At 39.5% G+C, this 26841-nt stretch overlaps 2 protein-coding genes and 1 long non-coding RNA gene across 6 annotated transcripts in view; 2 read left to right on the forward strand and 1 right to left on the reverse strand.

Annotated features, from left to right (window-relative positions):
• Positions 1 to 2241: 2241 nt before the first annotated feature.
• LOC147576644 (uncharacterized) lies at positions 2242 to 22957 on the reverse strand. The gene is made up of 2 exons (XR_015240994.1): positions 22593 to 22957; positions 2242 to 2472 (listed from the first exon to the last, which is right to left on the reverse strand). It is a non-coding gene; the product is annotated as an uncharacterized LOC147576644 (long non-coding RNA).
• On the forward strand, positions 8272 to 11062 carry PTH (parathyroid hormone). Its single transcript, XM_025929055.2, has 3 exons — positions 8272 to 8378; positions 10291 to 10381; positions 10501 to 11062. Exons 2-3 carry the CDS (start codon positions 10296 to 10298, stop codon positions 10760 to 10762), a joined length of 348 nt encoding a protein of 115 aa, XP_025784840.1. The 5' UTR covers positions 8272 to 8378; positions 10291 to 10295; the 3' UTR covers positions 10763 to 11062.
• The window catches only part of BTBD10 (BTB domain containing 10), an 85091-nt gene continuing 80228 nt past the window's right edge, over positions 21979 to 26841 (forward strand). For 2 of the 4 annotated variants that reach the window (XM_086677937.1, XM_025928082.2), the window contains exon 1: positions 22388 to 22570. The gene's annotated coding sequence lies outside the window, so the exon portion shown is untranslated. Of the gene's footprint in view, positions 22000 to 22384; positions 22571 to 26841 lie in introns of those variants that run through there. The other 2 variants (XM_086677939.1, XM_086677940.1) reach the window with 2 other exon arrangements.

The raw sequence follows: 26841 nt of genomic DNA on the forward strand, positions 1-26841 counted from the left end.
AAAACCCATTGATTCTATTAAACAAAGACAGAGAACCCTTGGTTTATTTGATGTGTTGAAATCATACTTTCTGAAGAAAAGTTTCCCCAAGTTCTTGCTGACATTTAAAACACTCCATTGAGTGAAGCCTACTTACTTCTTGTTCATGTCTTCAGTATTCAGTATTTCAGTATTTCTTTAGTCTTCAGTATTCTTTAATAGTAAGATTATGCAAATTAAAAGAAGAGTAAACAGTGTTGTTAAAGTTTTCCATTGCTTAAAGGGACTTATTGAATAGATTAAAGAATTGAGAAATATATTCCCTTAAGAGCCTATTCTTTTTTTTTTTTTTAATGTTTATTTCTGAGAGAGAGAGAGAGACAGAGTGTGAGCAGGGGAGAGGCAGGAAGAGAGAGAGGGAGACACAGAATCTGAAGCAAGCTCCAGGCTCTGAGCTGTCAGCACAGAGCCCAACATGGAGCTCGAACTCAGGAAGGCAAGATCATGACCTGAGCTGAAGTCAGTTGCTTAACCGACTGAGCCACCCAGGCACCCCTAAATGCCTGTTCTTAAAGGGAAAATGTTGCTCATGAACAGGAAAAGAAATTCCATCTCAAAGTGGACAATGATTACGGCACTTGTCGTATCTGTTTTTCAAATGGATTTCCCCCTTGAAGAACTTGATTGTTTTACATAGATATTCCTAAATACTCATCCAGTAGGGAACAAGTGAAATTGTTATATGTAGTGACAAAGAAGGGAATCAAAATTGATGACAATATGTTTCTTTTTGTCAATGGACAACAATTTTAAGAGTCATTGATCAAGAGATGAGATGTAATCCTGAAGAATGGAAAATCAGTTCCTGCCATGAAAGATGAGATTATATGTTGCAAGAAATCAAATTGAAGAACAGTTTACAGAGTTGTTGATTTTATTTCAGTACATGTTCAGGGTACCAGCTCATGTCATAATGTTGAGCATGTTTTCTCATGAATGTATGTTCAGTGCAAAAAAAGGACAAAATAATTTGGATGTAGAAGCCATGCTACAATGTAATTGGAACATAAACTGTAACTGCAAGAAACTTTACTTAAAAATTCTAGGGGCGCCTGGGTGGCGCAGTCGGTTAAGCGTCCGACTTCAGCCAGGTCACGATCTCGCGGTCCGTGAGTTCGAGCCCCGCGTCAGGCTCTGGGCTGATGGCTCAGAGCCTGGAGCCTGTTTCCGATTCTGAGTCTCCCTCTCTCTCTGCCCCTCTCCCGTTCATGCTCTGTCTCTCTCTGTCCCAAAAATAAATAAACGTTGAAAAAAAAAAAAAACTTTAAAAAAAAAAAATTCTGCAAGGAGGGGCGCCTGGGTGGCGCAGTTGGTTAAGCGTCCGACTTCAGCCAGGTCACGATCTCGCGGTCCGTGAGTTCGAGCCCCGTGTCAGGCTCTGGGCTGATGGCTCAGAGCCTGGAGCCTGTTTCCGATTCTGTGTCTCCCTCTCTCTGCCCCTCCCCCCTTCATGCTCTGTCTCTCTCTGTCCCCAAAATAAATAAACGTTGAAAAAAAAAATTAAAAAAAAAAATTCTGCAAGGATGCCTTGGTGGCTCAGTCAGTTAAGCGTCCAACTCCTGATTTTGGCTCAGGTCATGATCTCACAATTTGTGAGATTGAGCCTGCATTGAGCTCTGTGCTGGCAGCATGTAGTTTGCTTGGGGTTCTCTCTCACCCTCTCTCTGCCCCTCCTTTGCTCGTTCTTTCTCTTATTCTCTCTCAAAATAAATAAATAAAACATTTAAAAAAACTCTGCAAAACAGGAAATATTAAGAAAAAGTCAATATTCAGGGAAATATAATTTTTAAAAGAGGTATGTAATTTAGATACTTATAATTTATATTAGATAAACACAAATAATTTTTTAGTAGAAGTATGTTCCATACACTATTTTTCTTTTATTTCTGTGTACATATGCATAGATACCTAGAAATAGTTCAAATACAACAGGGTGTCCTGTGGCATTTTTTAAATTCTTTTTTCTGAAAAGACAATTTCACAAGAGATCTATCCTCTTAATAAAACTTTAAGTGTACAATTTATTATTATTAACTGATGTCTAGTGTTTTTATTTGCTGAATCTGACAATCCTAGTAATGCCAAGATCTGAACTCAGGTCTTCTGACTCCAAATCTACTGCTCTTTCCACTACGATCTTCCCTCTAGTTGATTTCATAAGCGACCCAACCACATGAATATGCTTGGAATGAAGTTTCATAGTGGCTTTTTTACACTTTATTGGTGCCCTAAACATCTAGAGAATTTCCATACAGGGAAAATACAGAATCTCATCTTCATGCTTCTCTTTGCACCCACTAGAGCGTTCTTCAGGACAGTTTGTTGAGTTTGACCATATGGAAGATTTTCTTCATTGTTGAAAGGCAATGTCAATAGCATTCTAGGTGTAGCCTTTAGAGAAGCTCTGCGACGCTTGAAATGTCCTTCATGAAGCTTAGAAAGGACACAGAAAGCTCCAAGTTAGAATTATATAACTTTAACAGGATTCATGAAAACAACGTTATTATTGCTAAATTTGTTTTTAATCAAGACCTCGTATGTAGTTGACAAAGTGCCTCATCTACATTATTCTATGTGATCCTTGTGATACTCTGTGGGGTAGCTTATGTTTATTTTTGTGTGGAAATTAAAGTTTTCATCCTGGGTTTTGCAACTAATAAGTGCTAGAGCTACGATCTTTGCTCTCATCTTCCATAGTCAGGTCCTGAGTGTTTCCACTGCACAGTATTGCCAGGTGGATGTAAGAAGAATGTAGCTTCTGAGGCCACCTATTAGTTTGTTAACTTGTGTAGGAGTCCACTCTCCAATCACCTTCAACACATTTTGTTCCCAGCAATGCAAAGATATGATTAGTCTTAGTTTAAATTTTACTACAATTCCTTGTGCTATTAACAGATTCAGAGTGGATTTTATGAACATCATAGCTGCCTACTGCCTCTAAATTCTTTGCACTTCACAGGACCGGGCTGGCAGATCTTGGAGGCAGAGAGCAAATTGGGCCCAGGAGCTCAATATTCTCCATGTTTATTAATGGGGACTCCTGGAGTAAGGTGGACCCATCTGAGGGGAAAGGCAAGGAACACTTTCCCTTCAGAGTTAGTTTCATGTCCCAAAGAAGACATGCATTTTTTGAATGTCAATTACATGCAAAACACTTTTACATATAATAGCTCATATCTGAAAGCCCATAACTCAGAGGAGGGAAGAAAGTATTCTACTTTGAGATGTGGAAATTGGGATCTGAAAAGTTAAGATGCTCTAACTTAAAAAAAAAAAAAAAGGCCTAAATGTGAGACCTGAAACCATAAAACCAAAAGAAAACATAGGCAGTAATCTCTTGACCATCAACCTTAGCAACATATTTTTGTATATGTCTCTTGAGGGAAGGGAAGCAAAAGTAGAAATGAATTATTGGGATTACATCAAAATAAAAACCTTCTGCACAACAATGGAAACCATCAACAAAATAAAAAGGCATTTTTGGGAGAAGATATTTGTAAATGATATACCTGATAAGGAATTAATATTCAAAATGTATAAAGAACTTATACAAGGGGCATATGAGTGACTTAACTGGTTAAGCATCCAACTTCAGCTCAGGTCATGATGTCACCATTTATGGGTTCAGGCCCCATGTCAGCCTCTGTGCTGACAGCTCAGAGCCTGGAGCCTTCTTCAGATTCTGTGTCTCCCTCTCTCTCTGACCCTCCCCCACTCATACTGTCTCTCTCAAAAAGAAATAAAACATTTTTTAAATTTTTTTTTTCAATGTTTTTATTTTTTTTTTTTTATTTTTGGGACAGAGAGAGACAGAGCATGAATGGGGGAGGGGCAGAGAGAGAGGGAGACACAGAATCGGAAACAGGCTCCAGGCTCTGAGCCATCAGCCCAGAGCCTGACGCGGGGATCGAACTCACAGACCGGACCGCGAGATCGTGACCTGGCTGAAGTCGGACGCTTAACCGACTGCGCCACCCAGGCGCCCCAAACATTTTTTAAAAATCAAAAAAAAAGTATACAACTCAACACCAAAAAAACACAAATAACCCAATTAAAAATGGGCAGAGGATCTGAATAGACATTTTTCCAAAGAAGGCATTCAGGTGACCAAAAGACACATGAAAAGATGCTCAGCACCACTAATCATCAGGGAAATACAAATCACACATAGCCCCTAGCCCTCTTATTTCTTAAATAATGTCCTTCTATCAAGTGACTGTGGTTCCAGACCCTGATGGTTCAGATAAACAATGTGCCAAGTCTTGGCAGCAATGAGATATCACTTAACACCAGTCAGAATAACTAAAATCAAAAAGACAAGAAATAACAAGCGTTGGTGAAGATGTAGAAAAAGGAAATCCTCATACACTGTTGGTGGGAATGTAAATTGGTGCAGCAACTGTGGAAAATAGCAGGGAAGTTCCTTAAAAAATTAAAAATAAAAATACCATACAACCCAGTAATTCCATTACTGGGTATTTAAAGAAAATGAAAACACTAATTCAAAAAGATATTTGCAACCCGATGTTTATTGCAGCATTATTTACAGTGGCCATGATATGGAAGCAACCTAATTGTTCATCGATAGATAAATGAATAAAGGAGATGTGGTACACACACACACACACACACACACACACACCACCACCACCGCCACCACCATGTGCATACACACAATGGAATATTATTTGGCTTAAGGAAAGAATGAGATCTGGCTGTTTGCGACAACATGGGTGGACCTAGTAGATATTATGCTAGGTGAAATAAGTCAGAGAAAGACAAATACCATATGATTTCACTTATATGTGGAACCTAAAAAACAGAACAAATTAATAAGCAGAAATGGACTCATAAATGCAGAGAACAAATAAACTGGCAAATGCCAGAGGGGGGGAATGGGTGAAATAGGTGAAAGGGGATTAAGAAATACATACTTCCAGTTCTAAAATAAATAAGTTATGGAGATGAAAAGTAAAGCATAGAGCATATAGTCAGTAACATTCTAATAACATTGTATGGTGACAGATGGTGACTATACTTAGTGTGATAAGTACTACATAATGTATAGAATTGGTCCAATCACTCTTTTGGGCACCCAAAACTAATATAACACTATATGTCAACTTATTTCAATAATAAAAATTTTTAAAAAGAACTCAGTAGCTCAATATCCCATAGAGCAGCTTAAAGCAAAAGAGTAAGTCAACTTTTAAGATACTGTCTCATCCGTCTGGAATTAGAACTGTGGCTGATTTCCTAGCCCTGGAAGTTTCTTCTTCATGCCAAGTCCCCAAAGTCTTACTAATTCCTATTGCTCAAACAGAAGGAAAAAGTATCTGTCTAAAATTAAACCTCCCATAATGCAAGAGAAAACACATGGCTCTTTTATTTTTCCCAAATGTGAGGAATACAGTATGTTGTCTGATCCCAGTTTTGGAGAACTTGAGAGTCCTAAGAAAGGCTGAGCTTTTCAAAGCAAAAAGCTGTGCTCAGCTTTTCTGTCAATGTGACATCAGCCTCTTGTGCCCACATAGCCCCTAGCCCTCTTATTTCTTAAATAATGTCCTTCTATCAAGTGACTGTGGTTCCAGACCCTGATGGTTCAGATAAACAATGTGCCAAGTCCTGGCAGCAATATCTCTTCTCTGTGGGAAGGTCAGATAGTCCTTTAAAAAATCTGAGAGACACAAAAATATTACTAATACATGCATGAATTTAGAAAGGACTGCAAGATAAAACTTCTTGTCATACACACAAATACCTTCTACAACTTGTACCTAAGCTCCTTCTATGGGATCATCGCTCATCTCCCCCTCTCCTCCCACTTGCATATATTCAGTCTTCATGGCCTCCATGCTTTTGCATATGCTGTTCTCTCTGTTCTTTTTCACCTTCTCTGGTGGAAAACTCCGTCATCCTTGAGAATATTTCAGCTTCTCAGTAAAATAGCTCCCATCAACTCTATGGAAATTTAGTTACTTCCTTATCTGCATTTTTATAAGCCTTTGTTCACATCTCTATTATAACCTATTATATTATATGGTAATTATGTGTTAAATTGGAGGGCAGAGATCATATCTCAATCATCTAGTGCTCAACATAGCTCCTAGCTGATAGTAGATCCTCAAGGCATTTTTTAAACAAGTGAACATTGTCTAAACGGTTTGCTTAATTTGTAAGAAAAACTAATTTAGCAATATGGTTGTCTTCAATGAGACAATTTATTCTTATTTAATTGCAATAGGAAGAACACAGTGAAAGTACTAACTGCATCACTCCTGGAAGGCTGTCAATGATGTCAAACTTCCCTGAAGAAGTGGAAAAATCTACAAATTTAAAATGTTAAACATGGCATTGTAATAACAGTGAAAATGTGTTTATAAAATCATTCGCATTTCCAATTCTCCTTCCCCTCAACAGTGTATAACAAAAAAAAAAAAAATGATAAACAAACATCACATGGATACTTTGCATGAGAAGGGGTCTTCAAAAAACCAAAGTAATAGATTTTTATGGTCTGGTTTCATGGTTCAACCATCTGCTACATAGGAATCTCTATATTCTCCTTAAAAAATCCTCATGTAGCTTCTACTTGAACTCTTGCAGTGATGGGGGAACTCACTACTTAAGAAGGTACTTGATTCTTTATTTTAATAATTAAAATATCCAAGTTGAGCTCAAATCTGCCTTCTTGTAATCTTTAACCATTAAACTCCGTCTTTCCTTCCTTAAACCACAGAAAACATTTCTTCTTCTGTGTGATAGCCCCATAAAAAATTAAAAACATCTATATAGTCACCCCCACGTCTTTTCCAGACTTTTCCAATTTCATTCAACTGCTTCTCATTTGTCATGTTTTCCAACATTTTTAGCAACCCGGTTCAATCCTCTAGCCATGTTGCATTTTGTCTCTAGCACTTCCAAAATGGAGTCTGGACATACACTCCAGGTAAGATTTGCCCAGTAAAGAGGATTTCCCAGAGCAGGACTCATGCATATATCTCATTCTAGACTCTGTATAGGTACTGTCCAAACTTGGACTGGCTTGCACTTGAGGTAGAGTTGAACCTTGGCAATGGTTAGCAAGAAAGGGGATAATATGAAGCCTGGATAGGAACATAGCTAAGAAAAACAATTCAGTTCTGGGACTTTAGGTGGGAGTCAAGCTGCCTAAATGAGCCCTGGATATACCCAGGGCATTCAAGGGGTTTCGAACTGAGACCAGACTGTACCAATATTTGAAATCAGACAGGTGGCAGTACTATGCCTCTATCAGATTTTGGAGTAGGCCCTTAGTCACCAACGGGGGGAACCTAAGAATCAAGACCCAACCCCTGGGCAACGAGGCTGCAAAAGGCTAGGCAAATTAAAGACTGGAATTCAAAGAAGGGTTTCATTTCTAGGGCAAAACTGAGGTAGTAAGAATCAAAATGGCTCTGGAGTCATAAAGACCTTTGTTGAATTCCATCTTCTCCACTTTCCAAACCCAGTTTCCTCGTGTGAAAGCTGGGCTAATATCAGCATTTACTTTAAGGGATTGCTGAGAAGACTAAATGGGATAATACATATAAAGCCTGGCATATAGTTAGTGCTTATTAAATGTTTTCTGTGCAAATTAAAATGCATAAATGAAATTTAAGTGAAATGAATTTTAAGATAATTTCACACTTGAAGCTTTAAAATTAATTACAAAGTGCATTTTCTCAAAATATTTTTAACACTTCCTTTAAGAAAAGCAGTATGTCTATTTTTTTTTTTTTTTTTGAAATAGGAATAATATGGATTGGTTGAAAATGGATTCCAAAGTAAGAATAATATAATGTGATTCTTTACAACCCTCACAATAATTATACCAATAGTGTTATAACACTATATATATTGTTATATATAACACTATATGTTATAACAAATACACTTATTTTCAGATTTTACTTTCAAATAATAGCTCTACCATAAACCTTTGAAATCAGTCTTTCTTATAAATTCATTAATCCCGTCACAATTACACTTCAATATTTGTTAGAAATCTTTCCATAAACCCTTTTCCCAGCCCCACACTGTTTTCCTTTTAATATCCAATTATTTAAAATTTAAGAGGAATGGGCACCGCCCAATGGGGGTGTGTGTGTGGCTTTGAACCTATCGTTACCATCCAGAGAATGGGGAGTGACATTATCTGTGACAACAAAAAAGCTTCTTTTGGTGAGTGGAAGACCTATATATAAAAGTCACACTTGAGGGTCTCTACAGTCTAATTCATCAGCTTTCACCAGTTCACTCAACTTTGAGAAAGTATCAGCTGTCAAGACACCTGAAAGATCTTGTCACAACCTTGTGTGGTGAGTAATATTTATATTTTCTTTTAAATTTCATTTGAGGTTTTTTGTCATTATGAAGTAATTATGTGATGTGTGCTATTTTCTGCAAATATGCTGCTTGTTCAAGGTAAATTATTAAGGGAGAGTTTGAATTATGGTTAATATAAAAGAAATTTATGCTGCTAAAATGCTCTTGAATCATACATTTTTGTGATTAAAGTCTTTTGAGATGCTTTGTTTTTCTAAACTCATCTGAAATTACACAGAAAATAATTAAAATTTGGCATGATATGCTCTAATGGTTATCTTACTGAAATTTTGAAATAAAACAGCCTAGTGAGGAATGAGTAATTCTGATTTAAATAGCCAATACAAATGTGTGTTGTGTTAAAATTCATTTTAATGCAGAATATCCTTATCTAGATGGTTTGTTTTATGACTCGTGGAGAGCTCAATCTGTGTAACAGTTGGAGAAATTCAGTTTTACTCCTGGATATTTATTCCATTTACATAAAGCCTTTTCAAAATTGCTATTCTGAAAACTGTATGTGAATTTTAAGGGTGTTTTACAACTGTCTTTTTTAAGCTTTTTCATGACATTCTTGTAAGAAGCTCTTCTCTCTATTAAGAATAAGGAAGCTGGGGCACCTGGGTGGCTCAGTCCATTAAGCATCTGACTCTTGATTTTGGCTTAGGTCATGATCTCAGTTTGTGAGATTGAGCCCCGTGTTGGGCTCTGCACTGACAGTGCAGAGCTTAAGATTCTCTCTCTCCCTTCCTCTCTCTGTCCTTCCTGCTCTCTCTTTCTTTCTCTCAAAATAAACAAATAAACTTAAAATAATAATAATAATAAAAGAACAAGGAAGCCAAGGAGTCTTAAGTCACTAGGTAAATGTGACAAGGCTAGGACCAAATCCCAATGCTGTAGCTACAGTGCCTGTTTCTAACATAAACCAACACTGAAGAATATTCATTTGTTGCACCATCAGTAGTCTTATATTGCAGAGTAAAAATAAATGTGGATTATAATTTTTCTTATGCTACTTCTAAATGATGCCGTTTCCCTTTAAAAATATGAGCACATAGCCATTCTGTGTATGTTAAAATGGAGAACATTAAGCGTTAAGAAAAAGCACTTCTGTAATAATAGGCTTTGCAATTATTGAAATGCAGATTAAGGTAAGACTGTTCTATTCTGAGATGAAAAGCTTTATGGGCAAAAGAGGAAAGTGCTAAAAATTATACTCAAACAAGATTGTTAATAAAATAAGTCAAATAAGATAGACAAGCATTCCATATGGAGCCAAGGCTCTAACTCCATAAACAATTAATTAATGATTAGATGATGGATTAGATAATTTTAAAATACTTTGGCACATTCTTTTTAATGATAGAAGTGTGCATTAATTCATTAAAAATCTCTAAATCAGAGCCTATTCGTTTGATATTTATGACTATTATTGTAGTGCCTGAAATGAAGTTGACTTATGAGAAAAGAAACTTGCTTAGTAAATAGTGTTAGCAAGTTACCTAATTAAGAGAATTAGCCATTTTCAAGCAAATTATAAGCACTTAATCATAAGCAACATAAAACGTGGGAGGAAATTCTAAAAAGTAAGCCTTTTCAGTTCTCATATGGCTTAAATTCATATATTAAAAATTGTACAAAACTCTTAAAAGATACTTAAGAAAGGAGAACTAATCTGACTAATTTCAGAGTCAAATTTTGTGTGTATACAATATATACTAACGTATCTATAAAATAAAAGAGGCTGATTGTCAAAGTCTTTCATGAAAACCAATTCAATTACTTGGGATTTCTGTAACACTTTGTGCAGTTGTATGGCTGTAAAGGCAACTACTACAAATTTGATTGTACAGTTTGACACATTAAAAATATCTTTAAACGCTTCCATTTTCCTTTTCCTTTTAGTGAAGATGATGTCTTCGAAAGACATGGTTAAGGTCATGGTTGTCATGTTTGCAATTTGCTTTCTTGCAAAATCGGATGGGAAACCTGTTAAGTAAGTATCGTAAGCTGTTCTGCATGGTGAGGGCATGGGAGCTGGATTTTTAACGTTGGCTTTATGATTGGGAAGGGGGGAGCTAATGGAGTGGTCTTTCCCATTGCTGTTCCCTCCAGGAAGAGGTCTGTGAGTGAAATACAGTTTATGCATAACCTGGGCAAGCATCTGAGCTCCGTGGAGAGGGTAGAATGGCTGCGGAGGAAACTACAGGATGTACACAACTTTGTCGCCCTCGGAGCTCCAATAGCTCACAGAGATGGTGGTTCCCAGAGGCCCCGAAAAAAGGAAGACAATGTCCCGGCTGAGAACCATCAAAAAAGTCTTGGAGAAGCAGACAAAGCTGATGTGGATGTGTTAATCAAAGCTAAATCCCAGTGAAGACAGAGCAGAGCACTGCTATACACAGGATAGGGCAACAAAATTACATGCTGCTAACATTCTCAAGCTTTGGAGATCACCAAATGCCAATATTTACGTCTAATCCATGGCTAGCCACGATAGCTGAAATTCTAATTGATTGTTTTGATTCTACTTTTATTCATGTAAGGCCTCTTTTAATTATTCCATTTCTGTTGTTTATTCTTTTTAAAGTATGTTATTGCATAATTTATAAAAGAATAAAATTGCACTTTGTAACCTCTCTCCCATCGTACACTGCAAAATAAAAATTTAATGATCATAATTTTAAATAAATGAAGTTAAAGAGTTCTCATTTGTTATAAGAACGTTTTCAGGGCACCTGAAAGTTCAGTCGGTTAAGCGTCCGACCATGGCTCAGGTCATGATCTCACAGTTCGTGGGTTCAAGCTCCGCGTTGGGCTCTGTGCTGACAGCTTAGAGCCTGGAGCCTGCTTTGGATTTGTGTGTCTCTCTCTGTCTCTCCTCTGCTCATGCTATCTGTCTCTTTCTCTCAAAATAAATAAATAAACGTTAAAAAAATTTTAAGAACACTTTCTGGGGTTATGACTAATACCAAAGTGTTTAAATTGGTCATGAGTAGGAAGAATAATGCAAAATGTTTTTTTAATTATGTGTCTTACAGTCCCATATTTTGGACATCATCTTTTTAATATTACCAAAATCCTAGGTCCTGGAATCCTTACTAGCTAGATACTATCGCTCTCTTCATTTCAGGAAATTAAATGCCTTGCAAGGAAAGGCAAAAAAGTGGTCTGAAACTTGAGAAAACATTTGTCTACACACAAACCCACTGATCGTATTTCTAGACTGGACCCCAAATTGTAAAGAACAGAACTTTTGGGGGTACCTGACTGGCTCAATCACTTAAGTGTCCGACTTTGGCTCAGGTCATGATCTCATGGTTTGTTGGTTCAAGCCCCACATCAGGCTCTGTGCTGACAGCCCAGAGCCTAGAGCCTGTTTCAATTCTGTGTCTCCCTCTCTCTCTGCCCCTACCCCACTCGTGCTCTGTCTCTCTGTGTCTCTCAAAAATAAATAATAAACATTACAAAAATTTAAAAATAACGAATAGAATGTTTGTATTTATTAGGACATGATTTCATTCATTTGTCATTTAACAAATATCTAAATTTAGTATCCTTTATTTGTCATGTAATAGATTAGACACTGGGCATAAACTGGTAAACAAAATGGACACAGTTTCTATCTTAATGAGGCCTACAATTTAGTATGCAAGACAGATATTAATTCACTATTAATTTTGATAAACACTCTGAAAGAAAAATACAAGACACTTCAGAAGTGTAAAATACAGACCCTGGTTCTACTTAGATGAATGCTGTGCAACAGAACTTTCTGTGATGATGGAAATGTTCTATATTCTGTCTTGTCCAATACAGTGTCTACATGTGCACTTAAAATGTGCCTTGTGGGGGTGCCTGGCTGGCTCAGTCATTAGAACACACTACTCTTGATCTTGGGGTTGTGAGTTCAAGCCTGATGCTAGGTGTAGATGTTACTAATAAAAATAAATAAATAATTTTAAAAAATAAAATATGCTTTATATCCCTGAGGACTAAGATCCCATACTGGCCTCAAACAGTTTGTGTTCTAAAGAAAACAGAGATGTAAGCAAGTAATTACAGTGTTATAGGTGAAATGCAAAACACAATGATACACAGAGAAGGGAACAGATCTTCTTGATGTAGGGAACAATGGAGATGGGACTGAAATGGCAAGTAAATTTTGCAAAATGTACAAGAATATTAACAAATGTCTGGCATCCTGGTGGAATCAATCAGGCTTTGGTTGAAATGCAGAGAAGAGAAGCTACTTCCGTTAGTTTATAGAAAGAGATTCATTACAAAATCATTGAGAATGCTGATGAAAACAGACTCTATGTTAAACTTGGAGGAAAAACTCACAAAGTCACCAAGAGAGTTGTTCTGTCTTCTCATCTCCGCAACTGACTGATATTATCATGAGACTGCCCTGATCAGGAGGCAGCTGCTTCCTATTGCTGTTCCGGAAACAAACTGTACCTGCCATGACCAACCGCAGCAAAAAGAGATGGCGAGCCCTTTGCTTCTTGACATCTATTGGGCCTTGTTGCTAGAATCTGGTAACACTAACACAATAAAATGAACCCCTTCCACAACAGGGCTTGCCAGCAGAAAGGGAAAAGTGGCAGAATCACCTTACTTATGCCTGCCCCTTCTCCCAGGAGTGCATATGATTGGCTGAACCTAAACCTCTTCTAGAACCTTAGCAGCAGAGGTGTCTGGAGAATGCAGTTTTTCAATTTCCAGTTTACTATCTAATACGAGAATAAGCAGTAGAAGGTGGTGTGGATGGTGCCTCCAGCTCCCTAGTAGCGTCCAGCCTCAACGAGTATTCTTAAATATGTCTCCTGATGGAACTGTGTGAGAATTTCCCTGGATGTTTACTCAGGGGTAGAATCCTGATACATAAACAAACTTTGCAAGACTCTGAATCACATGTGTGGTTTCTATTCCCACCAGGAGAACTAGGCATTTCTGTCTATTTCCACCTACAATTGGAAGTATGCACATTTATGAAAAGTTGTGTCACATTGATGGTAAGTGGCAGCCCATTGTTTTAATTCACCTATCTCTGAATACTAGTGAGATTGAACTTCTCTCTACGAACTGGCCACTTGGTCTTCTGAGTCCATGAGCTGTTTTTTTTTTTTTTTTCCTTAATATCCTTTGCCAATTTTTAATTGATTTTCTGGCCCTGTTAATTTTGAGTTCTTTGCATATTCTAATATGAATTCCTTATTGGTTTTATTTTTGTTTTTTATTTTTTATATGGGGGAGGGGCAGAGGGAGAGGGAGAGAGAATCCCAAAGCGGGCTTCCACACTGAGCATGGAACCCGAAGTGGGGCTCAATCTCATGACTGTGAGATCATGACCTGAGCCTAAATCAAGAGTCAGATGCTTAACCTACTGAACCACCCAGGTGCTTCTGTGTTTGGAGAGTCTTACTGAAGAAGTCTTTCCCCAACCCTAGGTCACAAATTATCTCTTATAACTACTTTAGTGTTTTACCTTTCACTTTAAGTATTTATTGTTTTGGAGGGTAATTTTGTGTAGGACAAAATATTATATTGGAACTTTATTATTTTTTATATGGACAGTTAGTGTTCTAAATACCATCTATCAGTGTGCCTGTGTGGCTCAGTCAGTTGAACATCCAACTCTTGATTTCGACTCACGTCATGATCCCAGGGTCGTGGGATTCTTTCCCTCTGCCCCTCTTCCCCACTCATGCTCTCTCTCTCTCTCTCTCTGTAAAAACAAACAAGCAAACAAACAAAACAAACAACAAACACCATCTATTAAACAATTATTTTCCCATAGCTTTGTAGATAATTTTAAAAATCACATTTTAAGTTCTCATGTAAGCATAGGTTTACTTATTTACTTATTTATTTATTATTTCTGAGTAGTGAAAAAATGTTTTATTGAGTTCTTTGAATCAACTTTCAGTCCCTGAAAGGTCAGTATCAGATGGGGTCCCACAAGTCCCTCTCCTCTGACTTCCTCTCACTGCTTAACTTAATCCTTGGATAATGTGTGTCTCTAAATGTCTTTACCCCTATCATTCTCCTCCCCATGTGGCCCATACACCAAAAACCTTCCTTCCCAAGTCTTCAGGGATTGGGCCTATAAGTATCCAACCTAGTCTGTGCAGAACTCGATAGAAACAAGTTCTTGGGGGGGCGCCTGGGTGGCACAGTCGGTTAAGTGTCCGACTTCAGCCAGGTCACGATCTCGCGGTCCCGGAGTTCAAGCCCCGCGTCGGGCCCTGGGCTGATGGCTCAGAGCCTGGAGCCTGTTTCCGATTCTGTGTCTCCCTCTCTCTCTGCCCCTCCCCCGTTCATGCTCTGTCTCTCTCTGTCCCAAAAATAAATCAACGTTGAAAAAAAAAAATTAAAAAAAAAAAAAAAAAGAAACAAGTTCTTGGTTCCATTTGGAAGCAGCAGTTCATGGAAGTGGACCCAGGACATGTTGGAGAAGAAACAACCTGCCCCTAAACAGTGGGTCTGTTTGGTCTAGTTCAACTTCATCCCAAGCAAAGCCCAGCATTTAGAATAGTCAGGTTTTAAAATCAGTGATTTACTTTTGCAGTTCTTATCCTAAAGCTTCCTTTTCAGCAAAACAAACATATAAACTCCTGGTACTATTAGAAAAGCTCAGGAGCGTATGATCTAACAGTTTCTGTCTGTTCTTCTTTTTGGACAGAGATCACATCTCCTTGAGAGGACGATGGCCAAATTGCAACGTCTGTAGCTCCTTGGCACAGATCTTCATGGGTTCTATGTTCTCACCCTCTCTTAGGATCCCAGGACAGAAAAGTGGATAAAGAGGTTCTGAGGTAGATATATTTATGGAGGTGCATGCATGGAAACCATGGATGGCATTGAAAAATGAAATGGCTTTCAGGTTACAAGCAGGAAAATTCCCACCTCTGCAAGTTTGGGTTCATGTGGATCCAAAGAATTAATTGAGGTATCCGATCCATAGGATTAAAGTCCTTTTTCCCCCTTTTTACAGCTTTATTGAGGTATAACTTACATAAAATTCACCTTCTGAAAGCGGTGTTATTTAGTATTTATAGAATCGTGCAACTATCATCCATATACCGTTTTAGAAGATTACCATCACTCCAGTAAATTTCCTTGAGCCCACTTGCAGTCAATCCTTGCTCCCACTCGAAACTCCCACAACCATGGATCAGCTTCGTGTCTTTCTAAGTTTGCCTTTTCTGGACATTTCATCTAAATGACTTACACAATTTGTAGTCTTTTGCATCTGACTTCTTTTCACTCGGCCTACAGGTTTCGAGATTTATCTACGTTGTAGTACATATCAGTAAGCCATTCCTTTTTATTGCCGAAGAGCGCTCCATTGTATGAATGTGCCACATTTATCTATGCACCAGTTGATTATTTTCAGTTTTTGGCTACTGAGGATAATGTTGCTATGAGCAGCACACGTAGGTTTTTGTGTGGATATATATATTTTTTTGTTTCTTTTGGGTAGATTCCTGGTGATGAGGGAGCGTGAGGCAGGCTGAGGGCAAAACACAAGCTAGCACTCTCCCCCCAGGTGGGACATGTGTGATATTCCTTGGACACTCCCAGCTATCCCAAAACAAGAAAGGACAAAAAACAAATGGTTAAACTGATAGGAGTCTCCACCAGTTTAGCAGAAAAAGGCAATCCCATCAACAGCCTAAAGTCCAGGAACTCCCTACTGTCTCAATGTTAATGCTTTGCTAATGGGAAAACAATCTTAGCTTGACAATAGTTGGCCTCCAGTAAGTCTTTAGCATGTGAAAATCTTTTTGGAAACTCCCTCTTGACTTTATCTTCCCCGACTCCATAAAACGGTCACCCCTCACACAGCACAGCAATTCCTGCCCATGGATCCTGTTCCCATGCATTAATAAAGTCATCTTTTTGCACCAAAGATATCTTGAAGAACTCTTTCTTGGCCGTCAGCTCTGGACCCCACGAACCTCCCATCACCCTGAAACTTCATCACTAGGAGTTGCTGGATAGTATGGTAAATTTATATCTAACTTTAAAAAGCTACTGTTTTCCAAAATGATTGCGATTTATGCTCACACCAGCAATCTATGATGGTTCAAGTTTATCCCTATCTTCACACACTGTCATTGTCTGATTTTTCATTATAGCCATTCGAGTGAGTGTGCAGTTGTAATTTATCTCATTGTAGCTTTAATTTACATTTACTAAATGACTAATGGCACTGAGCATCTTTTCCTGTGTGTATTAACTATTTGTATATCATCATAGACAGGTCTGTGTAAGTCCTTTGCTGTTTTTTAATTGGATTGTCTTATTAAGTTATAAGAGTTCTTTATGTACTATGGATACACCTCCTTATTATGATTTCAAACATTTCCTTTCAGTCTGTGGTTTGTCTTTTCACTCTTTTAATGGTGTCTTTTGAAGCTCAAGAATTCTCAATTTTATTGATTAAACTTGTCACTTTAAATGTAATAATTAAATTTGTCAATTTTTTTAAAATGACTTGTCTTTTGCTATCATGTCTAGGACTTCTTTGTCTAACCCAACACCATGCAGATTTTCTCCTTTGATTTCTTTTATCAAATTTATAGTTTTTTAAAAAGTTTATTTATTTATTTTGAGAGAGAGTGAGAGAGAAAGCATGTGAGCATGGGGGGGGGGGGGTGGTCAGAGAAAGAGGGAGGGAGAGAGAATCCCAACCAGGCTCCACACCACCAGCGCAGAGCCCTATGTAGGGCTTGAACTCATGAACCATGAGCTCATGACTGAGATGAAATCAAGAGTCAGATGCTCTGCTGACTGAGTCACCCAGTCAAATTTAGTTTTAGTTTTTATATTTTAGATTCAGCCCCTATCAAATTTAGTTTTAGTTTTTATATTTAGGCCTATGATCCATTTAAGATTAATATTTTTGTGTATGATGTGAGGTAAGGACCTAAGGGTCTTTTGTTTGCTTGTTTGTTTTTTTGAAAAGACTATCCTTTCCTCATTGAATTATCTTGGTACATTTGCTAGAAATCAACTGACCATAAATGTAAAGGCTTATTTCTGGATTCACAACTTATTCCATTAAGCAATAGGCTTAGCTCTGTGCCAACACCACACCATCTTGATTCCTGTAGTATTGTAATAAGTTTTGAAATCTTGACGTGTAAGTTCTCCAACTTTGTTCTCTCTCTCTCTCTTTTTTATGTTTATTCATTTTTGAGAGAGAGAGAGACAGAGCATGAGCAGGGGAGGGGCAGAAGGAGAGGGAGACACAGAACTCTAAGTAGGCTCCAGGCTCCTCTCGGTCAGCACAGAGTCTGATGTGGGGCTCGAACTCATGAACTGTTGTGAAATTATGACCTGAGCCGAAGTTGGACACTTAATCGACGGCGCAACCCAGGCGCTCCTGTTCTCTTTTTTTTTAAATTCGTGTTCTAGGGCTTTTGCATTTCTATGTAAATTTTTAGATCACTATGTCAATCTCTACAAAACAAAGCCTAATAGGAATTGTCAAAAGCTGTGAAAGGTCTGAGATTTTACCCTTATTGCAAGCTAACAAGTTACAGAAAGTTTGCAGACCTCTACTTTAACCCAACATTCCAGGCCATTATTATGTCTCCATTCCATTTTACTTTTCTCACATTGCGTCCTATTCATTTTTTAAATGGGTCATTATTGCCCCTAAAGGATACATAGCTTAGCCATTAAATATGCCTTTGTTGATCTCTCCATAAGAATGTCCTTTCCTGGGACACCTGGCTGGCTCAGTTGGTAGAGCATGTGATCCAATCACTGGGTTATGAGTTCAAGCCCCATGTTGGGCATAGAGTTTACGTAAAACAAAAACAAAAACAAACAAACCAAAAAAACAGCTGTTTTTTCCTATTATCTTTTCATGCATGGATCCTATCTATTCTTCAAGGTCCCAAATCAAACATCCATCTTCCCCCTTTCCTGCACTTTCTTCATCTCTTCAATTAGAAGTAATCTTTCCTATCTCTGATTTCTCACAGCACATTATCTCCTTACCACCCAGCTTGCTTTCCTTATATTTGTTACTTACACATCTCATTTAAGTCAGTAGAAATGTTTTGGGAGGTTTTTGTTTTTTTTTTTTTTTTTTTACTTAATATCTGGGATTCATTGTCTCGCTGCATTGATGAAGAGGTGGCCACAAAATAAAATGAGCAGCAGGCAAAAGTTTATTACAGCATAAAATCAGAAAGAAAGAATTGTATGAATGCTCTCTTCATTCAAAAGTGAATGCCATGTATGGAAACCAATTTGACAATAAATTTCATATATTAAAAAAAAAAAAGTGAATGCCAGAAACTGTAGGCAAACTTATAAAACTCTGTTCTATAAGGTTTTGATCAGCCCCTCTCCTTCCCCCTTGTCCCTTCTCAGGTTTTACCCTTATTGGCTAGATAACTCTAAATGCCTAGTCATTCCTTTTTGATTGGCTCGTTTCCATTGTATGGGGGTGTTCTACGGCCAAACTGTTCCTTCGGGGTCATATGTTTTATGGTCTACTACTTATTTTTAGTTAGGTCTTTTGTCAAATTCCTGAGGGAAACCTGAGGGGGTGGGTAGGTGGTGTTTGTTACATTCTTAAGAGGAACCTTGCGCCCTCAGGCATTTGCTAGTGGTCAGATGCTCCCCAGCATTGTTTTAAAATATGTGTTTTCCCCACCCAGGACCTTCAAGCCTTAGCCTCTCCCTTTCTGCTTACTGAATCTTATCTTTTCCCATCCTAGAACCTGTATATTCATAAGGCCTGTACTTCCCCTAGTATTCTTATACAGGGTCTTAATCTATAAATATGTTTGCTGAATAGAGTTCTTTTGGTGTTAGTGTAATTTTCCTGTTCCTGCTGTTAGGTGACAGTGCTCAAACCTTCTAGTAACAAGAAATCCCAGGCTTTAAAGTTAAACAGGATTCTGGTTCTGTGGCTTATTAATTTGCTGAGCAAGTATTTAACTAGAAGTCTTTTTTTTTTTTTTTTTTTTTTAAGTTTACTTATTGGAGACTGTGCGAATGAAGGAGGGGCAGAGTGACCCTGGGAGGGAAAGACTCCCAAGCAGGCTCCATGCTGATGTGGGGGGGGGGGGGGGGAGGGGGGGGTTGGGTGGGCTCGAACTCACTAACCACAAATCATGATGTGAGCTGAAATCAAGAGTTAGATGCTTAACTGACTGAGCCCTCCAGGCGCTAACTATCTTATCCTCTGCTGTGAAACAATCTTGTCTTACCATATTACAAGGTGCAACAATACAACCAAAGGAATTTATTCATTGCTTCTGTATAAAACTCTTTATTTGTATTGATCTTTTTGGTGCGTATTGTGATTAATATTGTAGAAGATTGACATTAGGGGTTAGTCAGCTAGCATTTACAAATGATGGTGTAAGCAGTTTGTGATGATTTGAATCAATGGCGTTACCTACTAGACATATAGATGCTGTAAGGGTTAAATTGTAGTGTAGGGCTAATGCTTAGCTTGAAAAATAACAGCTTTGTGTTGACACTGAAGGTTAAGAGATAACAGCCTTGCTTTGCTCTGGTAAACTACGCCTCATACCCTTGTAAATTAGGCTTCACCAATTAAGGAAACAAAAGTTCAAAGAAAGAGCGTCAGAGGCAGGATCAAGGAGATCCACTGGTTGCAACTTAGAGGCAGAAAGTCTAAAGTAAATACCTCATTAGGCAACTGTTTCTAACTCATCTGGAACCTGTTTCTTTGTTCTGTTCCCAGGTGATGATAAAACGATGTGATCGGTTATAAAAACTCTGTACCCCGGCTGTTCGGGGCCGCACTCTTGTCAAGAGTGTTGGTTCCGATCGATCGGTCGGCCTTGCCTCTCATTGTAATAAACTTTGTTGTGACTGTCACTGGTGCCCATAGCATTCTGTTTCAGGAGTCGTGTGGATGCAACAATGCTACCAATGCTCCCCAAATTAATATTTGATAGGTTAATTTTTTTAAGCAAATGATGGTGATAGTTTTATTAGATTTTCAGACTTCCTTGCTTCTCCCTCCCTCCCTCCTTCCCTCCTTCCCTCCTTCCCTCCTTCCCTCCTTCCCTCCTTCCTTCCTTCCTTCCTTCCTTCCTTCCTTCCTTCCTTCCTTCCTTTCTTCCTTCCTTCCTTCCTTCCTTCCTTCCTTCCCTCCTTGGAATAACAGAATAAGATGGACTATAGGTCCCTCAAAGTAAGGTAAAATGTTTTGGCCTGATTCCAGTATGGAACAAAGTTTCCAAATTTCATCTAAAATCTTTGCTGACATAATTCCTCCTGTAGAATTTCTGGAACTTGAACTAGAACTTGTGAATTATGCTGAGGAGGACACCTGATTGGCCCATAGCAGGGTTAGAACTACTTTTTGTTTGTTTTGCTATTAAGTATTGGGCTTATTTGTAGGGAGGATAGAGTGAGCCAAATGACACTATTGTATATATAAATATATATATTAAAAATGAAGATGTTTTTTGAAGGAAGTGGAAACTATAGAATATCAGAGACTTTCTGTAGGAAATTATAGCTTCTATTTTGATACAGGGAAATGATTCCTGTTTGACAGACCTCTCTAAACCTAACTTGGACTACAGAATCACCTCCCTTGATCTTAGCTTACAGCAGAACATTTTGATAATAAATCAAGATTGGTGAGGTTTTTGTTGTGTTGTTGCCTGAGGATGTTTCTGAAGTTTCTCCATGAGATTCCCTGTATTGCAACATTTGTTAAATCGCTCTACTTAGCAGTCCTCAAAGAGTACTGGGATTTTCCAATTTAACAGAATGTTGGCAGTAACAATTGGGCACACTAGGACAATAACCTGTTTCCCTTTAGGTCTCTGATGTGTGAGTGTACCTAGATGAGGAAGAGGATATTCACTTTCCGGTACCGTGCAGCACAATTCATCTCCTTAGCATAAAACCTTGGTTTGGACAACACTTTGGTTATCACGCATGGGGGCCTGGGAGTTTTTTTTTCTCTTCCGAACTAAACAATGATTACAAGTTTTTCAACAAAGTTCTTTCCGCAAGATCCGTTTTCATTCCAAATTACACAAACCAGGTCCTCTTCCTCTTTGCTTTCTCTGCTTGCAACGCCCCTCCCACTCTTCTCAAAACCGGGGAAGAACTCTACTCATCCTTCAAGATTCAGCTCAAATGTCTCTCCCTGGTGGAGGCTTCCTCAACATGCCAGGCAGAGCCGGTTACTCCCTGTCTGCTGCTCCCGTAGCTCATTGCGGGCAACCCGGCTTTTATCACAGCACAGTGGGTTTCCATTTATCGGGCGGGTCTTGCCCCCGCGGTCTGAGCTTCCAGCGCCGAGACCGCGTCTTTTAGTCACTCCTCCCCCCAACCCCCGTGAGGATCGTCCAGCGTTTGGCACATGGTAGGCTCAGAGAAGTTGGATGACTGAAACTCTTATTAACTGGCGACCTTCTGGCCACAGGAGCAACACGCGACCCAGGTTCCTCCCGACGTGTGATAGGCGGCTCAAGTGAAGGAGGAGTTTCAGCTGGCACCCTGTTCCCGCCAAGCCAGCTTTTAAAAACAAACAGCTGCAGAGGCATAGAGGGTGGGCCTCACGACGACCGCCTTTCGTGAACCCAGGTGGGTGAATAGCCGCCAGGTGAGCTCGCTAAGGCCATTTCGGAGTTTGCTCAATTAAGGGAAACGTCTTCCCAGAGCACTCGGGGTCCCAGAGCTATTTCTCTAACTCTGGGCAGGAGACGCTGTCCGTTTTTTTCTAACGGTAACAGGAAGTCGAAGGAAAAACGTGGGATTCAGAGGTTTGGGCCTCTCAGACACGAGGATCGCCGAGGATCCGGGTCTGACGTCTTTGAGGGCCGGCGCCCAGCACTCTGCCACCCCAGCCCCTCGGCAGAACGCCCACCGCAAGCGGCCGCTCCCTCTTTCACCCTCACCCTCGGCGCCCCGCCCACTCCCGGGCGCTGAGCCTCGCGAGAACACCGCTAGCCTCGCCTCTTCGGACTCCAGGCTCTCGCGAGAAGAGGCTTAGGAGCCGGCCTGTAACCTGCCCCGGCGGCTCTGCTGGCCGCAGCCGCCTGAGTGGCCGCTGCCACAGACACCTCCAGAGGGACCCAGTTGAGGAAGAAGCGGAGGTGTCGCTGGCCCCCCGCCTTCGCCTAGGTCCTCCCTGGACACTCAAGAGGGACTGCAGGTTCGAGGGTGACTGGACTCACCTGGGGAACTCGGTGGGGGCGGCGCCGGAGGCTGGGCTGGGCTGGGCGAAAGAGGAAGGGGGCGGAGGGCGAATCTGGGCTTGAGCGCCGGGCTGCCGTGGCGGTGGTCTGGGTGTCTCAGACCCTGCTGGGAGACCGTGGGTGGGGTTCTGGGCTCCGGCAGCTGGCCCCTGATTCGGAGAGGCAAGGAAGGGATTTGGATTTTTGGCGGTGCTGTTTTTGGGTTGGGAGTCCTGAGGCCCTTCCCCAAGGGATGAAGGCGATACCCTCATCCCTCCTTCGCTGGGCAGAGTAACCCCGTGCCCCGCCCCTTTTTCTGTCACCACTGGGCTAACGCAGCGACATCCTTAGGAGGGCGCATCACAATAGAGGATAGAGTGGCAAGGCAGTCTTCCTTTGGGTGAAGAGGAGTGAGACTCCAAAAATGTGCTGCGTGGTTTTCTGCTGTAACAGTATCACGTATGGTGAAGCTTTGTTTTCCCAAAACCTACACAGAAAAGCTGCCTATTTTTTCTTTCTTCAGATGCAAGTCCCGTAACACCCTTTTTCCTCCTTAATGGGGTGCTGGGACACGAGACATAATTTGGTAATTTGTTACTGTGGGGGTAGTGTGACCATCCCTGGAGCCCGTGGATTTGGTACAGTAGTTGTCAGTACTTAGAGTCCATGTTAAAAAGTCGCTAGTCCACACTTGCTAAAGATAGAGCGTCACTTGCTCGGCTCTTTGTGCACTTAGCATATAAAGATTATTTAACTTTTTTTGGTCTTTTAGAGTCGTCATGCTTTTAATTTAAATGAATCTCAATGAAACAGCGCAGTATATTGGTTTTATTTGGACAGTTAGGCACCCCACCCCCACTCCCCGCACACAAGGCTTTGATCAAGGTCTTTTAGAGAGGGAATTAGGGATAAATTTTGAATGAAATAGACCATAGAGACTGGAATAAGAAGTCTAATGAGGAATGCAACCATAAGGGCCAAAAAAAGTTTCTGTGCTAGAGAGCCCATCCAGGACTGAAGTCCAAGCCTTGAAAATGAGGACTGCAGTTGTCATTTGAATGTAAATTGAAAAGCGGTAGAAAATACTTGGGAAGGGACTTGATGGTTGTTAAGACTGTTTAAAAGAGTGTAAGGAGAATTACTTTTGAAGGTGTGAAGTGTTTTATAAATTTCCCTAACATTTCTCAGAGTTTATGATCTATCTGCTATTGTTATACATAAAGAGGAAGTAAGGGGGATTCTGAAGCATGGAGTGTGGTAATAAACCATGGAATTAACATAGTGTTCAATCAGGAAAGCTTTCAGTAACTCAACAATGTTTTTGAGTTCTTTCACCTTTTTTCTCCCAAAAAAGCTTTCAGATGGGCTTTTTACTTCTATGTCACCCTTCCACCAGTCAGAATATTTTCTTTCTTACACTTTTTTTAAAGCCTAATGAAAAAATATTTTAAAATTTTTTTTAAATGTTTGTTTATTTTTGAGAGGAGAGAGAGAGAGCTCGAGTGAGAGCAGGGAAGGGGCAGAGGGAGAGGGAGACACAGAATCTGAAGCAGTCTCCAGGCTCTGAGCTGTCAGCACAGAGCTGGATGTGGGGCTAAACTCACAAACTGTGAGATCGTGACCTGAGCCAAAATTTTTTTTGTTATTAACTATTAAATTGCAAACCAGCAAGATCTGCTTTGTCGTTTTTTTTACATTTAGGTGACTTGGTAAAGTGTGAGAGTGATCTGGAAAATATGCACCTTTCATAGGAGTACATTATGAATAGCAAAACTCCTACGCCTTCAGGTACCAGGCAGATGAAAGTAACTGCACTAGAGGGTTTATGCTTCATCTTAGAGGGAATCTAGTTCTCAGGTCCACTTGTTTAGTGCCATACATGAATATGGGCCCAGTTTTCAGCCTTCTTAATAGAACACAGTATCTTTTGATTTTTGCTTGAACCCCAACCTGTCAGTAGTTGTAGCCTGCTTTCCAGTTTGGGACCTCTGTTATAGGTCAGAATAAGTAAAATTTACAACTGAAAAATAAAAAAGATTTAAAGCAAGTATCCCCATTAGTTTGGAATTTCAAACCTACGAAGATTTGGGGAAAATGTCAGGTCTAATTGAAAACAGGTAAGTTTAATAGCCAAACTTAATAACTTTTAAGTACAGTAGGGCAAATGGAACTGGTACTTATTAACATTTTAACTATGGAAACAACTGAAGAAGAAACTTCTCAGTATTTATGGTTTAATGACTCAGGGTTCTTTTTTCTTTTTAAATATAATTTATTGTCCAGTTAGCTCACATACAGTGTATACAGTGTGCTGTTGGCTTGGGGAGTAGATTCCCATGATTCATCGCTCACATACAACACCCTGTGCTCGTCCCAACAAGTGCCTTCCTCAATGCCCATCACCCATTTTCCCCCCTCCCCCCCCCATCAACCCTCCGTTTTTTCTCTGTATTTAAAACTCTCTTAGGCTTTGCCTCCCTTTCTGTTTGAAACTATTTTTTTCACCTTCCCTTCCCCCATGGTCTTCTGCTAAGTTTCCCCAATTCTACATATGAGTGAAAACATACGATATCTGTCTTCTCTGACTGACTTATTTCACTTAGCATTAATACCCTCCAGTTCCATCCACGTTGTTGCAAATGGCAAGATTTCATTCTTTCTCATTGCCAGCTAGTATTCCATTGTATATATAAACCACATCTTCTTTATTCATCAGTTGATGGACATTTGGGCTCTTCCCGTAATTCAGCTGTTGTCAGCGCTACTATAAACATTGGAGTACATGTACCCATGTGAATCAGCACTCCTGTATCCTTTGGATAAATTCCTAGTAGTGCTACTTCTGGGTCGTAGGGAAATTCTATCTTTAATTTTTTGAGGAACCTCCACACTTTTTCAGAGCAGCTGCACCAGTTTGCATTCCCACCAGTAGTGCAAGAGGGTTCCCGTTTCTCTGCATCCTCGCCAACATCTGTAGTTTCCTGAATTGTTATTTAGCCACTCTGGTCGGCGTGAGGTGGTATCTCAGTGTGGTTTTGATATGTATGTCCCTGATGATGAGTGATGGTGAGCATCTTTTCCTGTTTCTGTTAGCCATCTGGATGTCTTCTTTGGAAAAATGTCTATTATATTTTCTGACCATTTCTATACTGGATTGTTTTTCAGGTGTTGACTTTGTTAAGTTTTTTATACTTTGGATACTAACCCTTTATTTGATACGCCATTGGCAAATAATCTTCTCCCATTCTGTCAGTTGCCTTTTACTTTTGTTGATTGTTTCCTTTGCTCTGCAGAAGTTTTTTATCTTGGCGAGGTCCCAATAGTTCATTTTTGCTTTTATTTCCCTTGCTTTCAGAGATGTGTCGAGTAAAAAGTTGCTGTGGCTGAGGTCAAAGAGGTTGTTGCCTGTTTTCTCCTCTAGGGTTTTGATGGTTTCTTGTCTCACATTTAGGTCTTTCATCCATTTTGAGTTTATTTTTGTATATGGTGTAAAAGAGTGGTCCAGTTTCATTCTTCTGTATGGGAGAGACTGTCTTTTTTCCATTTGGATATTCTTTCCTTCTTTGTCAGAGATTAGTTGGCCATACATTTGTGGGTCCAGTTCTGGGTTCTCTATTCTATTCATTGTTTTATATGTCTGTTTTTGTGCCAGTACCATACTGTCTTGATGATTACAGCTTGGTAGTACAGGCTAAAGTCTGGGATGGTGATTGCCTCCTGCTTTGGTTTTCTTTTTCAACATTACTTTGGCTATTCGGAGTCTTCTGTGGTTCCATACAAATTTTAGGATTGTTTGTTCTAGCTCTGAGAAGAATGCGGGTGCAATTTTGATTGGGATTGCATTGAATGTGTAGATTGCTTTGGGTAGTATTGACATTTTAACAATATTTGTTCTTCCAGTCCATGAGCATGGAATGTTTTTCCTTTTCTTTGTGTCTTTCATAAGTTTTCTATAGTTTTCAGCATACAGATCTTTTACATCTTTGATTAGGTTTATTCCTAGGTATTTTATGGTTCTTGGTGCAATTGTAAATGGGGCCGATTTCTTGATTTCTCTTTTTGTCGCTTCATTATTGGTGTATAGAAATGCAACCAATTTTATACATTGATATAATCCTGTACATTGATTTCATATCGTGCGACTTTGCTGAATTCATGTATCAGTTCTAGCTGCTTTTTGGTGGAGTCTTTCGGGTTTTCCATGTAAAGTATCATGTAATGACTCACACTCTGAGCAAAGCTGATTTAT

This window comes from Puma concolor, chromosome D1 (assembly GCF_028749965.1).
Source record: "Puma concolor isolate L17-30 chromosome D1, mPumCon1.1.hap2, whole genome shotgun sequence".
Classification (NCBI taxonomy): domain Eukaryota; kingdom Metazoa; phylum Chordata; class Mammalia; order Carnivora; family Felidae; genus Puma; species Puma concolor.